Genomic DNA, 15480 nt, shown 5'->3' on the forward strand with positions numbered 1-15480 from the left:
TTTCCAGCTGCAAGCTGCCCCCTGAAAGTCCGGCCTAAAATACTCAAAATTTAGGAAAAGGGTTTTCGATAACTTCAGCCCCTATACGTGGAGTGAAACCAAAAAGGACCGAGGCAAAAAACCATGATTGAAAGCATTTATTTAGATACATTCTGTTGCAAATGAGTCAGCAGAAGTCCACTCTGCCATAAGTATGTCTGAAAAAGAGGCAATATGCAGTCCAGCTGTTGAAATTTTGAAACGGCCAGTGTCTTTGTTCTGGTCAAAGTGCATCCCTTCAGTTTTCTTCCTGTCCTTTGATTGCTTCCAGTGCCGATGGTCAAATGGTCTTTCATCCCCAAAGTAGGCTGAAATGTTTGGGGAGAAGAGGAAGAATCAATTAAGTCTGAAAAGAAAAACTTTTCCAAAATGAGGACCAGGCAATCAGTCTCTTTAGACTGCTTGAGCCTATGTATATTGAAATGCCTAAAACTAGTACGTTAGAAAAAAATGTCCTCGCCTACACATACCGAAACATAGTCAATCTATTCAATCAATGGTATTTACTGAGTACAACATCCTTACCCGATTTTCCCACCTACAACCAGAGTGGTTACGGCTGCCAGGGACCAACATCAACAATTCTCTTTTGATCAATCAACTGCATTTACTGAGTGCTTACTGTGTACCAGTCACTTGGCAGAGTACAATAAAATGGACACATGCCCAGCCCACAATAATTTTATGGTCTAGAGGTGGAAACAGACATTAATGTAAGGGAGCAAATTGGGATGACACAGAAGGGAGTGGGGAAAAAAGGAAATGGGGTCAATCAGAGAAGGCCTCTTGGAGAAGTGTGTCTTCAATAAGGCTTTGAAGGGGCGGGAAGAGTAATTGTCTGTTGGGTATGAAGAAGGAGGATACTCCATCCAAAGGCAGGATGTGGTCAAGAGGACAGCGGCGAGTCAGACGAGCTCGAGGTCTGACTTGCTCACACTTACCATCTACAATGCCCAATCCAGGCTAATATTATCTTTGGTGCCTCAAGTTAGGCTTGCTCCATAAAGACTCGGGAAAACTGGATGGTTTGTTTTTTTGGCTTGCCTTTTATTTTTTTTCCCAGAAAAAATAATTTAAAAAAAATACATCTGCCATGCACAAACATGGTCCATGCAAATTTCACTTTTTAATTTTAAAGAAGTACTGGGAGAAGGCATTCATTCATTCAATCGTATTTATTGAGCGCTTACTGTGTGCAGAGCACTGTACTAAGCACTTGGGAAGTACAAGTTAAGGAAGTGCCCTGGAAAGAGCACAGGCCTGCAAGTCAGAGGACCTGGGTTCTAAATCCGGCTCTGCCACTGGCCTGCTGTGTGACCTTGACCGAGTCACAACTTCCCTGTGCCTGTTTCCTCATCTGTAAAAAGGGGATTAAACACCTGTCCTCCCTCCTACTTAGACTGTGATTCACATTTGGGACATAGATTGTAACCAGTCTGATTATTTCAGATCTACCCAAGCATTAAGTAGTGCTTGGCACACAGACCCTTAAAAAAAATTACAGTTATTATTATTTTTTAGAGATGGCACGTCAACTCCACACAATTACCTGGACAAGTTACCCTGCCTCGCCTGATGTTTGAGAAAGGCTAAATGACATCATAACAGCAAGACACGCCTAGAATCTTCTCATAAGTGTCTCTAAAAGTCCTCCCATTTATAATGAAATCAGTCCTTAAAAGCTGTCTAGATGGTCAGTGAACTGAAAGATCCAGTACTCTGACCTAGTCCCAGAAATCTGACAGAGATGAGAAACTTTGCCCAAATGATCAGATTATCTCTTTATTCATTTCGCCAAAACACTGTACCCTTTAAGCACTTGATAGTCCCTCCACAACCTCAGCCCCACAGCATTTATGTCCATATGCATAAATTATTTTAACGTCTGCCTCCCCCTCTATTCTGGAAATTGGGCAAAGAATGTGTCTACCAACTCTGTTTTATTGTTCTTTCAAAGTGCTTAGTACAGTGTTCTGCACAGAGAAAGCCCTTCATACCATCGACTCATTCTCGGTTACACCTGGAAAGAAACTGGTTCAAAATGGGTAGTTTTTCAACAGATTTTAGCTGGAATCCCGTCTTGTCCAGGTGCTAATAGGGAGCTCTTCTGTCCCTACATCAACAGACTGCAAGGACTCCGTGACACCCCTTCAATGTTGGCCTGACATGAAGTCTCTTCCTTAGATTCTAATGGCCTTGACCCAAACGGCGGCTTTGTTGCTATTAAAATTTGGCAGCAGACTCTTCTAATTGCTGCAGTTGGCAGACATGCTCCTAAAATGTGAGAAATGGATCTCAGGGAAAAGCTTCCGTGATTTCAAAGATAGCTTAATGAGAACTCAAGATGACTGAGTGATATTTTCCCTTTTAGTAATGCTTCTCCTTTTACTTAAACTGTAGTTTCAATTTGTATTGTACTCTTCCAAGCACTTAGTACTGCTGTTCACAAAATAAGTACTCAATAAATACCACTGATTGATCGACTGGTTGTAAGCTTGTTTGAGCAGGAATGTGATTACCAACTCTGTTGCGTTATACTCTCCCAAGTGCTTAGTATAGGGCAGGGAACATGTCTACGGACTCTGTTATATTGTACTTGTATATTGTGTATTGTACAGTGCTCTGCACACAGTCAGCACTCAATTAAAAAACACTGATTGACTGATGAGGAATATGTGCACTTAATTGTCTTATCTCCTTTCCTTGTCAATTCTGCATGCAGGCACAATATGCACCATTACTAGAGGTATTAGTCCCTCATTAGTGGCTCAGAGCTAAGTGCACTGTTTCACCACAACTTTTTAGGCTGTTTTCCATTCCTTTTTAAACATTCAGCGTTTAAAATTCGGCAAATACCTCAAAACAGTTGGATCAGGCATTCCAGGATCTGCACCTCTCTTAAAGCCTAGAAAAGGCAGGGGGAAGAAAAAGCTTCAGTGATGTAAAATGTATTCCCAGCTAATTTTAATTTTGGTCCAAACAAAGAACAAAAACAGGCGGAATTATCAGGGTCACCTTGCTTAGATCTTGTCAACTGAAATGGGATTCAGATAATTTAGAAGCAGCAGGGCCTAGTGGAAAGAGCACAGGCTTGGGAGTCAGAGGACATGGGTTCTAATCCCAGCTCCACCAGTTGTGTCTGCTGTTTGACCTTGCATAAGCCATTTAACTTCTCTGTGCCTCGGTCACCTCATCTGTAAAATGGGGATTACGACCATGTGCACCAAGTGGGACAATCTGATTATCTTGTATCTACTCCAGCACTTAGATTAAGTGCTTTGCACTTAGGAAGCACTTAAATACCATAATTATTATTATTTTAATAAACTCTGTTTCATTTAACCGGGAAGGAAAAACCTATATACCATTTGTACACACGCCATACATCCCAAGTACCTACCGTAGCACACCGCATCAACTGGGAACTTAACATCAATCTACATGCTACTACTATTACTTGTTCTAAGACAATTCACACTACCCCACAGCATGAAAGATGTGCATCCTTTACACCAATCCACACGTGGAATGAAAGTGTCAAAACAGGTCAAAGAAACAATACAGTTGGGAAATCCACAAAACCACGTGAGGATGAGAAATAGGTGGAGAAACTCCTTACAGTGTCCCGGGTACATTCCGCCTACAGAAAACAAAGGTGATGTATCAGTCTGCACGAAGGAAGTCAGACACACGACCAATAATGTTTTTGGCAACACGGAGTTAAAAGCTGTGACAGGTCTCCTACCTAGGCTGCATACTAACCAACAATGCAATGACGGACAAGGAAATAGAAAATTCATTCGTTCACTCAATCGTATTTATTGAGCGCTTACTGTGTGCAGAGCACTGCACTAAGCGCTTGGGAAGTACGAGTTGGCAACTTATAGAGATGGTCCCTACCCAACAATGGGCTCACAGTCTAGAAAATAAAAATCATTTTTTTTGATCCTTCAGGTAGACTGTCAAACTGAATGTACGGCAGAATGATATCAGGGGTCCGATTAAGTGTCCGAGCTGTTGTTCCAACTTTCTCTACGGCTATGCGGACGGGACTAAATCCAGTTCCTTGAGCAGTTCCTTCAACTTTGCTCAAGGGCCACAGTCCTAGCACTGAAGCAAGGCTCACCATAACACAGCTATTTGGGTTGGGACAAGAGAGGAGGAACAACAGCAGAACATCCAAACAGCTGCTCTACGGAGAGGTGAAATTGGACAGCCAAAAAAAAAGGAGGGCAGTTGAACACTGTTCTAAGCCTTGGGGTAGATACAAACTCATCAGGTCGGGCGAAGTCCATGTTCCCCACAGGCCTCATAGTCTTAATTCCCATTTTACAGATGAGGGAACTGAGGCCCAGGGAAGTTAAGTGACTTGCCCAAGGTCACACAGCAGACAAGTGCCAAAGCCAGGATTAGAATTTAGGTCCTTCCGACTCCCACGCTCATGCTCTGTCCACTAGGCCATGCTGCTTCTCATCAATCAATCAATCGTATTTATTGAGCGCTTACTATGTGCAGAGCACTGTACTAAGCGCTTGGGAAGTACAAATTGGCAACATATAGAGACAGTCCCTACCCAACAGTGGGCTCACAGTCTAAAAGGGGGAGACAGAGAACAAAACCAAACATACTAACAAAATAAAATAGAATAGATATGTACAAATAAAATAAATAGAGTAATAAATATGTACAACCATATATACATATATACAGGTATACATCACAGGAGTGATGTGAGGGCTAAATTAAAATGAGTATCGAAAGATGCTTCGGCAATAAAAGCACAAAGTAGGGCAACGAGGGTCACGGGCCAGGGCAAGGGGACCTGCGTTTTAAGGAGGGGGTCTACCACTTGTCTGCTGGGTGACCTTGTAGAAGTCACTTAACTTCCCTGTGCCTCAGTTCCCTCAACTGCCAAATGGGGATTCAATACCTGTTCTTATTTAGAATGTGGTCCCCATATGGGACCTATTTGTCTTGTATCTACTTCAGCATTTAGTACGGTGCTTGACACAGAGTAAGCACTTAACAAACACTACAATTATTATTATTAAAATGGAGTGGGAATGCGGCTGTGAGAAATTTTGAGAAATTTTTGAGAAATCTCATCTTGTATCTACTCCACTGCCTAAAAAATACGACCATCATTATTATTGCTGCAGACAACCTGCACGGCCCATTGCAGTGAAATAGGGAGCGGCTCACTTTGACAAAAGTTTCACATCACAATCATTCATTCATTCATTCAATCGTATTTATTGAGCGCTTCCTGTGTGCAGAGCACTGGACTAAGCGCTTGGGAAGTCCAAGTTGGCAACATCTAGAGACGGTCCCGACCCAACAGTGGGCTCACAGGCTAGAAGGGGGAGACACAGAACAAAACAAAACATATTAACAATATAAAATAAATAGAATAAATATGTACAAATAAAATAAATAAGAGTAGTAGACTTTCATAAAGTCACTCAGCAGACAAGTGGAGGAGCCGGGATTGGAACCCAGGTCCTTCTGATTCCTGCTTACTGAGTACTTGCTGGGTGGAGCACACACTGTACCAAAGGCTCAGGAGAGCACAGTACAACAAAGTTGGTAGACGCGGTATTTGTTGAGCACCTACTATGTGACAAGCACCGTTCTAAGCGCTGGCGTAGATACGAGATCATCAGGTTGGATACAGTCCCTGTCTCACATGGGGCTCACAGTCTTAATCCCCATTTTCCAGATTAGGTAACTGAGGCACAGAGAAGTGAATCAATCGTATTTATTGAGCGCTTACTGTGTGCAGAGCACTGTACTAAGCGCTAGGGAAGTACAGGTGATTAAGACTGTGAGCCCCACTTGGGACATGGGGTTTCCCAAGGGCGGAGACACAAAATGGACTGTTTCCCCTCCTCCTCATTCATTCAATCAATCAATCAATCAATCGTATTTATTGAGCGCTTACTATGTGCAGAGCACTGTACTAAGCGCTTGGGAAGTACAAATTGGCATCACATAGAGACAGTCCCTGCCCAACAGTGGGCTCACAGTCTAAAAGGGGGAGACAGAGAACAGAACCAAACATACAGTTCAATCATATGGTTGAACATTCAGTTCAATCATATTTATTGAGCGCTTACTGTGTGCGGAGCACTGTATTAAGCGCTTGGAAACTACAATTCAGCACTAGAGAGAGACAATCGTTGCCCACACAGGGTTTACAGTCCTCCAACTGGGTCAGCTCGGGGTGGGGGGCTTGACTCCGGCCCCGACCTTCCTCAGCATGGAGAGTCAGGAGGCCATGGGTTCTAATCCCAGCTCTGCCACTCGGCTGTGTGACCTTGGACATGTCACTTCACTTCCCTGGGCCTCAGTTACCTCATCTCTAAAATGGGGATGAAGCCTGTGAGCCCCACGTGGGACGACCTGATCACCTTGTATCTATCCTAGCGCTTAGAACAGTGCTCGGCACATAGTAAGCGCTTAACAAGTACCAGCGTTATCATCATCATTAATAATCCCGGCTCCTCCGCTTGCCCGCTGTGTGACCTTGGGCAAGTCGCTTCACTTCTCTGGGCCTCAGTGACCTCATCTGGAAAAGGGGGATGAAGACTTTGAGCCCCACGTGAGACAACCTGATCACCTTGTATCTCCCCCAGTGCTTAGAACAGTGCATGGCACATAGTAAGCACTTAACAAGTACCATCATCATCATTAATAATCTCGGCTCCGCCACTTGCCCGCTGTGTGACCTTGGGCAAGTCGCTTCACTTCTCTGGGCCTCAGTGACCTCATCTGGAAAAGGGGGGTGAAGACTGTGAGCCCCACGTGAGACAACCTGACCACCTTGTATCTCCCCCAGCGCTTAGAACAGTGCTTGGCAAATAGTAAGCACTTAACAAATACCATCATCATCATTAATAATCTCGGCTCCGCCACTTGCCCGCTGTGTGACCTTGGGCAAGTCGCTTCACTTCTCTGGGCCTCAGTTCCCTCATCTGGAAAAGGGGGATGAAGACTGTGAGCCCCACGTGGGACCGCCTGATCACCTTGTATCTTTCCCAGTGATTAGAACAGTGCTTGGCACATAGTAAGTGCTGAACAAATGCCATCATTATTATTATTATGAATCCCTGTTCCACCACTTGCCCGCTGTGTGACCTTGGGCAAGTTGCCTCACTTCTCCGGGCCTCAGTTCCCTCATCTGGAAAAGGGGAATGAAGACAGTGAGAGCCACGTGGGACAACCTGATCACCTTGTATCTCCCCCAGTGCTTAGAACAATGCTTGGCACATAGTAAGCGCTTAACAAATACCATCATCATCATTAATTAGCTCAGCTCGGCCACTTGCCCGCTGTGTGACCTTGGGAAAGTCGCTTCACTTCTCGGGGCCTCAGTTCCCTCATCTGTAAAATGGGGATGAAGACTGTGAGCCCTACGTGGAACTGCCTGATCACCCTGTATCTCCCCCAGTGCTTAGAACAGTGCTTGGCACATAGTAAGTGCTGAACAAATGCCACCGTTATTATTATTATTATTAATCCCTGCTCCGCCACTTGCCCGCTGTGTGACCTTGGGCAAGTCGCTTCACTTCTCTGGACCTCAGTGACCTCATCTGAAAAGGGGGATGAAGACTGTGATCACCTCGTATCTCCCCCAGCGCTTAGAACAATGCTTGGCACATAGCAAGCGCTTAACAAATACCATCGTCATCATTAATAATCCCAGCTCTGCCACTTGCCCTCTGTGTGACCTTGGGCGAGTCGCTTCACTTCTCTGGGCCTCAGTGACCTCATCTGTAAAATGGGGATGAAGCCTGTGAGCCCCACGTGGGACAACATGATGACCTTGTATCTCCCCCAGCGCTTAGAACAGTGCTTGACATATAGTAAGTGCTGAACAAATGCCATCATTATTATTATTATTATTATTATTAATCCCTGCTCCGCCACCTGCCCGCTGTGTGACCTTGGGCAAGTCGCTTCACTTCTCTGGGCCTCAGTGACCTCATCTGGAAAAGGGGAATGAAGACTGTGAGCCCCACGTGGGACAACCTGATCACCTTGTATCTCCCCCAGCGCTTAGAACAATGCTTGGCACATAGTAAGCACTTAACAAATACCGTCATCAACGTTAATAATCCCGGCTCCGCCACCTGCCCTCTGTGTGATTTTGGGCCAGTCACGTCACTTCTCTGGGCCTCAGTGACCTCATCTGGAAAATGGGGGTGAAGCCTGTGAGCCCCACGTGGGACAACCTGATGACCTTGTATCTCCCCCAGCGCTTAGAACAGTGCTTGGCACATTGTAAGTGCTGAACAAATGCCACCGTTATAATTATCATTATTATTATTATTAATCCCTGCTCCGACACTTGCCCGCTGTGTAACCTTGGGCAAGTTGCTTCACTTTTCTGGGCCTCAGTGACCTCATCTGGAAAATGGGGATGAAGCCTGTGAGCCCCACGTGGGACAACCTGATGACCTTGTATCTCCCCCAGCGCTTAGAACAGTGCTTGGCACATTGTAAGTGCTGAACAAATGCCATCGTTATAATTATCATTATTATTATTATTATTAATCCCTGCTCCGCCACTTGCCCGCTGTGTGACCTTGGGCAAGTTGCTCCACTTCTCTGTGCCTCAGTGACCTCCTCTGGAAAATGGGGATGAAGCCTGTGAGCTCCACGTGGGACAACCCGATCACCTTGTAACCTCCCCAGCGCTTAGAACAGTGCTTGGCACATAGTAAATGCTAAACAAATGTCATCGTCATTATTACTATTAATCCGTATTACTATTATTATTAATCCCGGCTCCGCCACTTGCCCGCTTTATGACCTTGGGCAAGTCGCTTCACTTCTCTGGGCCTCAGTGACCTCACCTGGAAAATGGGGATGAAGCCGGTGAGCGCCACGTGGGACCACCTGATGACCTGGCATCTCCCGCAGCGCTTAGAACAGCGCTTGGCACCTAGTAAGCGCTTAACAAACACCACCATTGGTGTTATTCTGAACAAAGACCCTGATGATGATGATGGTTGTTACTGTGGAATAGAAGAAGCAGCGTGGCTCACTGGAAAGAGCACGGGCTTGGGAGTCAGAGGTCTTGGGTTCAAATCCCAGCTCCGCCAATTGTCAGCTGTGTGGCCTTGGGCAAGTCACTTACCTTCTCTGTGCCTCAGTGACCTCATCTGTAAAATGGGGATGAAGACTGTGAGCCCCACGTGGGGCCACCTGATCACCTTGCATCCTCCCCAGCGCTTAGGACAGTCTTCGCACATAGTAAGCGCTTAACAAGTGCCTTTATTATTATTAAGAAGTATTCCTAATTATTAAGAATTATTAAGCATTCTTAATTAAGAAGTATTGAGAAGCAGTGTGGCTCAGTGGAAAGAGCCCGGGCTTTGGAGTCAGAGGTCACGGGTTCAAATCCTGGCTCCGCCAATTGCCTGCTGTGTGACCTTGGGCAAGTCACTTAACTTCTCTCTCTCTCCCCCTGCCCTCTGCCTTACCTCCTTTCCTTCCCCACAGCACCTGTATATATGTTTGTACGGATTTATTACTCTATTTTACTTGTACATATTTACTATTCTATTTATTTTATTTTGTTAATGTTTTGTTTTGTTGTTTGTCTCCCCCTTCTAGACTGTGAGCCCGCTGTTGGGTAGGGACCGTCTCTATGTGCTGCCAACTTGGACTTCCCAGGCGCTTACTACAGTGCTCTACACACAGTAAGCGCTCAATAAATACGATTGATTGATCCTCTGTGCCCCAGTTCCTAAATCTGTAAAATGGGGGTTAAGACTGGGAGCCCCCTGTGGGACAACCTGATGGCCTTGTAACCTCCCCAGCGCTTAGAACAGTGCTTCGCACATAGTAAGCGCTTAACAAATGCCTTTATTATTATTATTAAGAAGTATTCTTAATAATGCACGTGGCTCAATAGAAAGAGCCCGGGCTTTGGAGTCAGAGGTCATGGGTTCAAATCCCGGCTCCGCCAATTGTCAGCCGTGTGACTTTGGGCCAGTCACTTCACTTCTCTGGGCCTCAGTTCCCTCATCTGTAAAATGGGGATGAAAACTGTGAACCCCTTGTGGGACAACCTGATTACCTTGTATCTCCCCCAGCGCTTAGAGCAGTGCTTGGCACATAGTAAGCACTTAACACATACCAACATTAGGATTATTATTATTATTTGTGCCTGTTACCTCATCTGTAAAATGGGGATTAAGACTGTGAGTCCCACGTGGAACAACCTGATTCCCTTGTATCTCCCCCAGCGCTTAGAACAGTGCTTGGCACATAGTAAGCACTTAACAAATACCAACATTAGTATTATTATTATTCTCTGTGCCTCAGTGACCTCTGTGCCTCAGTGACCTCATCTGTAAAATGGGGATTAAGACTGTGAGTCCCACGTGGAACAACCTGATCGCCTTGTAGCCTCCCCAGTGCTTAGAACAGTGCTTGGCACATAGTAAGCACTTAACAAATACCAACATTAGCATTATTATTATTCTTTGTGCCTCCGTTCCCTCATCTGTAAAATGGGGGTGAAGCCTGTGAGTCCCACGTGGAACAACCTGATTACCTTGTAACCTCTCCAGCGCTTAGAACAGTGCTTGGCACATAGTAAGCGCTTAACACATACCACCATTAGTATTATTATTATTCTCTGTGCCTCAGTGACCTCATCTGTAAAATGGGGGTGAAGAACATGAGTCCCACGTGGAACAACCTGATGACCTTGTAACCTCCCCAGCGCTTGGAACAGTGCTTGGCACACAGTAAGCGCTTAACACATACCACCATTAGTATTAGTATTATTATTCTTTGTGCCTCAGTTCCCTCATCTGTAAAATGGGGATGAAGACCGTGAGTCCCATGTGGAACAACCTGATTACCTTGTATCTCCCCCAGCACTTAGAACAGTGCTTGGCACATAGTAAGCGCTTAGATACCAACATTAGCATCATTATTATTATTCTTTGTGCTTCAGTGACCTCATATGTAAAATGGGGGTGAAGACTGTGAGTCCCACGTGGAACAACCTGATGACCTTGTAACCTCCCCAGCGCTTAGAACAGTGCTTGGCACATAGTAAGCGCTTAACACACACCACCATTAGTATTATTATTATTATTCTTTGTGCCTCAGTTCCCTCATCTGTAAAATGGGGATGAAGACCGTGAGTCCCATGTGGAACAACCTGATTACCTTGTATCTCCCCCAGCGCTTAGAAAAGTGCTTGGCACATAGTAAGCGCTTAACACATACCAACATTAGCATTATTATTATTCCTTGTGCCTCAGTGACCTCATCTGTAAAATGGGGGTGAAGACTGTGAGTCCCATGTAGAACAACCTGATGACCTTGTAACCTCCCCAGCACTTGGAACAGTGCTTGGCACATAGTAAGCACTTAACAAATACCAACATTGGTATTATTATTATTCTCTGTGCCTCCGTTCCCTCATCTGTAAAATGGGGATTCAATCAATCAATCGTATTTACTGAGCGCTTACTGTGTGGAGAGCACTGTACTAAGCACTTGGGAAGTACAAATTGGCAACACATAGAGACGGTCCCTACCCAACAGTGGGCTCACAGTCTAAAAGGGGGAGACAGAGAACAAAACCAAACATACTAACAAAATAAATAGAATAGATAGGTACAAGTAAAATAAATAGAGTAATAAATCTGTACAAACATATATACATATACACAGGTGCTGTGGGGAAGGGAAGGAGGCAAGATGGGGGGATGGAGAGGGAGACTGTGAGTCCCACGTGGAACAACCTGATCACCTTGTATCTCCCCCAGCGCTTAGAACAGTGCTTGGCACATGGTAAGCGCTTAACAAATACCACCATTAGTATTATTATTATTCTCTGTGCCTCAGTGTCCTCATCTGTAAAATGGGGATGAAGACTGTGAGTCCCACGTGGAACAACCCGATGACCTTGTAACCTCCCCAGCGCTTGGAACAGTGCTTGGCACATAGTAAGCGCTTAACAAATACCACCATTAGTATTATTATTATTCTCTGTGCCTCAGTGTCCTCATCTGTAAAATGGGGATGAAGACTGTGAGGCCCACGTGGAACAACCCGATGACCCTGTAACCTCCCCAGCGCTTGGAACAGTGCTTGGCACATAGTAAGCGCTTAACAAATACCACCATTAGTATTATTATTATTCTCTGTGCCTCAGTGTCCTCATCTGTAAAATGGGGATGAAGACTGTGAGGCCCACGTGGAACAACCCGATGACCCTGTAACCTCCCCAGCGCTTGGAACAGTGCTTGGCACATGGTAAGCGCTTAACACATACCACCACTACTATTATTAGTATCTTTTAGACTGTGAGCCCACTGTTGGGTAGGGCCTGTCTCTCTATGTTGCCAATTTGTCCTTCCCAAGCGCTTAGTCCAGTGCTCTGCGCACAGTAAGCGCTCAATAACTACGATTGATGATGACTGATGATATTATTATTATTCTTTGTGCCTCAGTGACGTCATCTGTAAGATGGGGGTGAAGACTGTGAGTCCCACGTGGAACAACCCGATGGCCTTGTAGCTTCCCCAGCGCTTGGAACAGTGCTTGGCACGTAGTAACCGCCTAATAAATGCTATTATTGGTATTATTAGTATTATTAGTATCTTTTAGACTGTGAGCCCATTGTTGGGTAGGGCCTGTCTCTCTATGTTGCCAATCTGTCCTTCCCAAGCGCTTAGTCCAGTGCTCTGCACACAGGAAGCGCTCAATAGATACGATTGATGATGACTGATGATATTATTGTTATTCCTTGTGCCTCGGTGACGTCATTATAAAAAGGGGGTGAAGACTGTGAGTCCCACGTGGAACAACCTGATCACCTTGTATCCTCCCCAGCGCTTAGAACAGTGCTTGGCACATAGTAAGCGCTTAACAAATACCACCATTAGTATTATTATTATTCTCTGTGCCTCAGTGTCCTCATCTGTAAAATGGGGATGAAGACTGTGAGGCCCACGTGGACCAACCTGATTCCCTTGTATCTCCCCCAGCGCTTAGAACAGTGCTTGGCACATAGTAAGCGCTTAACAAATACCACCATGAGTATTATTATTATTCTCTGTGCCTCAGTGTCCTCATCTGTAAAATGGGGATGAAGACTGTGAGGCCCACGTGGAACAACCCGATGACCCTGTAACCTCCCCAGCGCTTGGAACAGTGCTTGGCACATAGTAAGCGCTTAACACATACCACCATTAGTATTATTATTATTCTTTATGCCTCAGTGACCTCATCTGTAAAATGGGGGTGAAGACTGTGAGGCCCACGTGGCACAACCTGATGACCTTGTAACCTCCCCAGCACATAGAACAGTGCTTGGCACATAGTAAGCGCCTAATAAATGGCATTATTGCTATTATTATTATTCTTATGATGATTATTAAGCAGTATTCGCCCCCCAGGGGGGCCCACTGACCGAGGTAGAGGACGAGAGGGATGAAGCCCCATCGGATGGCGAACTGCCCGCCCTTGAAGAGCTGCTGCAGCCGCTGCTTGGCCTCCTTGCTCAGCTTCACCATGGCGACGGCGAGGGCGATGGCGGACGGGGCTGCGTTGCCGGGGCCGGCCGTAAACGCCGCCCGCGCCCTGCCGCGAAGCGTCGTAAAAGCGGCCGCGCGGGCCGCGGCGGCTGCCGTAAAGCCGGCGGGCGGCTGAGGGGAAGGCCTCACCGCCTGACCCCAAAATGGGCGGCTGCCATTCATTCATTCAGTCAATCAATCAATCAATCAGTCGTATTTATTGAGCGCCTACTGTGTGCAGAGCACTGTGCTAAGCGCTTGGGAAGTCCAAGTTGGCAACATCTAGAGACAGTCCCGACCCAACAGTGGGCTCACAGTCTAGAAGCAGCGTGGCTCAGTGGAAGGAGTACGGGCTCTGGGGTCAGAGGTCATGGGTTCAAATCCCGCCTCCGCCATTTAGCTGTGTGACTTTGGGCAAGTCGCTTAACTTCTCTGGGCCTCAGTTACCTCATCTGGAAAATGGGGATTAAGACTGTGAGCCCCCCCGTGGGACAACCTGATCACCTTGTAACCTCCCCAGCGCTTAGAACAGCGCTTGGCGCATCGTAAGCGCTTAATAAATGCCATCATCATTATTATTATTAGAAGGGGGAGACAGACAACAAAACCAAACATACTAACAAAATAAATAGATATGTATTCATTCATTCAAGCGTATTGATTGAGCACCTACCGGGTGCAGAGCACTGGACTAAGCGCTTGGGAAGTCCAAGTTGGCAACAGATAGAGCCGGTCCCTACCCAACAGCGGGCTCACAGTCTAGAAGGGGACGGACAGACAACAAAACATATTAACAAAATAAAATAAGTAGAATAAATATGTGCAAGTCAATCAATCAATCAATTGTATTTATTGAGCGCTTACTGTGTGCAGAGCACTGTACTAAGCGCTTGGGAAGTACAAGCTGGCAACATATAGAGACGGTCCCTACCCAACAGCGGGCTCACGGTCTAGAAGGGGGAGACAGAGAACAAAACCAAACATGCTAACAAAATAAAATCAATAGAATAGATAGGTACAAGTAAAATAAATAAATCAATAGAGTAATAAATATGTACAAACATATATACAGGTGCTGTGGGGAAGGGAAGGAGGTAAGATGGGGGGGCAACATCTAGAGACGGTCCCTACCCAACAGCGGGCTCACGGTCTAGAAGGGGGAGACAGAGAACAAAACCAAACATGCTAACAAAATAAAATCAATAGAGTAGATATGTACAAGTAAAATAAATAAATAGAGTAATAAATATGTACAAACATATATGCAGGTGCTGTGGGGAAGGGAAGGAGGTAAGATGGGGGGGGCAACATATAGAGACGGTCCCTACCCAACAGCGGGCTCACGGTCTAGAAGGGGGAGACAGAGAACAAAACCAAACATGCTAACAAAATAAAATAAATAGAATAGATAGGTACAAGTAAAATAAATAAATCAATAGAGTAATAAATATGTACAAACATATATACAGGTGCTGTGGGGAAGGGAAGGAGGTAAGACGGGGGGGCAACCTATAGAGACGGTCCCTACCCAACAGCGGGCTCACAGTCTAGAAGGGGGGGATGGACAACAAAACATATTAACAAAATAAAATAAGTAGAATAAATATGTACAAGTCAATCAATCGTATTTATTGAGTGCTTACTGTGTGCAGAGCACTGTACTAAGTGCTTGGGAAGTACAAGCTGGCAACATATAGAGACAGTCCCTACCCAACAGCGGGCTCACGGTCTAGCAGGGGGAGACAGAGAACAAAACCGAACATACTAACAAAATAAAATCAATAGAATAGATAGGTACAAGTAAAATAAATAAATAAATAGAGTAATAAATATGTACAAACATATATACAGGTGCTGTGGGGAAGGGAAGGAGGTAAGATGGGGGGGCAAC

General features: G+C 45.4%; 1 protein-coding gene across 1 annotated transcript; it reads right to left on the minus strand.

Annotated features, from left to right (window-relative positions):
* Nucleotides 1-122: 122 nt before the first annotated feature.
* TOMM7 (translocase of outer mitochondrial membrane 7) lies at nucleotides 123-13634 on the minus strand. The gene is made up of 3 exons (XM_038770535.1): nucleotides 13487-13634; nucleotides 2896-2944; nucleotides 123-347 (listed from the first exon to the last, which is right to left on the minus strand). Exons 1-3 carry the CDS (start codon nucleotides 13587-13589, stop codon nucleotides 332-334), a joined length of 168 nt encoding a protein of 55 aa, XP_038626463.1. The 5' UTR covers nucleotides 13590-13634; the 3' UTR covers nucleotides 123-331.
* Nucleotides 13635-15480: the final 1846 nt, after the last annotated feature.

The sequence above is a fragment of the Tachyglossus aculeatus genome, chromosome 2 (assembly GCF_015852505.1).
Source record: "Tachyglossus aculeatus isolate mTacAcu1 chromosome 2, mTacAcu1.pri, whole genome shotgun sequence".
NCBI lineage: Eukaryota > Metazoa > Chordata > Mammalia > Monotremata > Tachyglossidae > Tachyglossus > Tachyglossus aculeatus.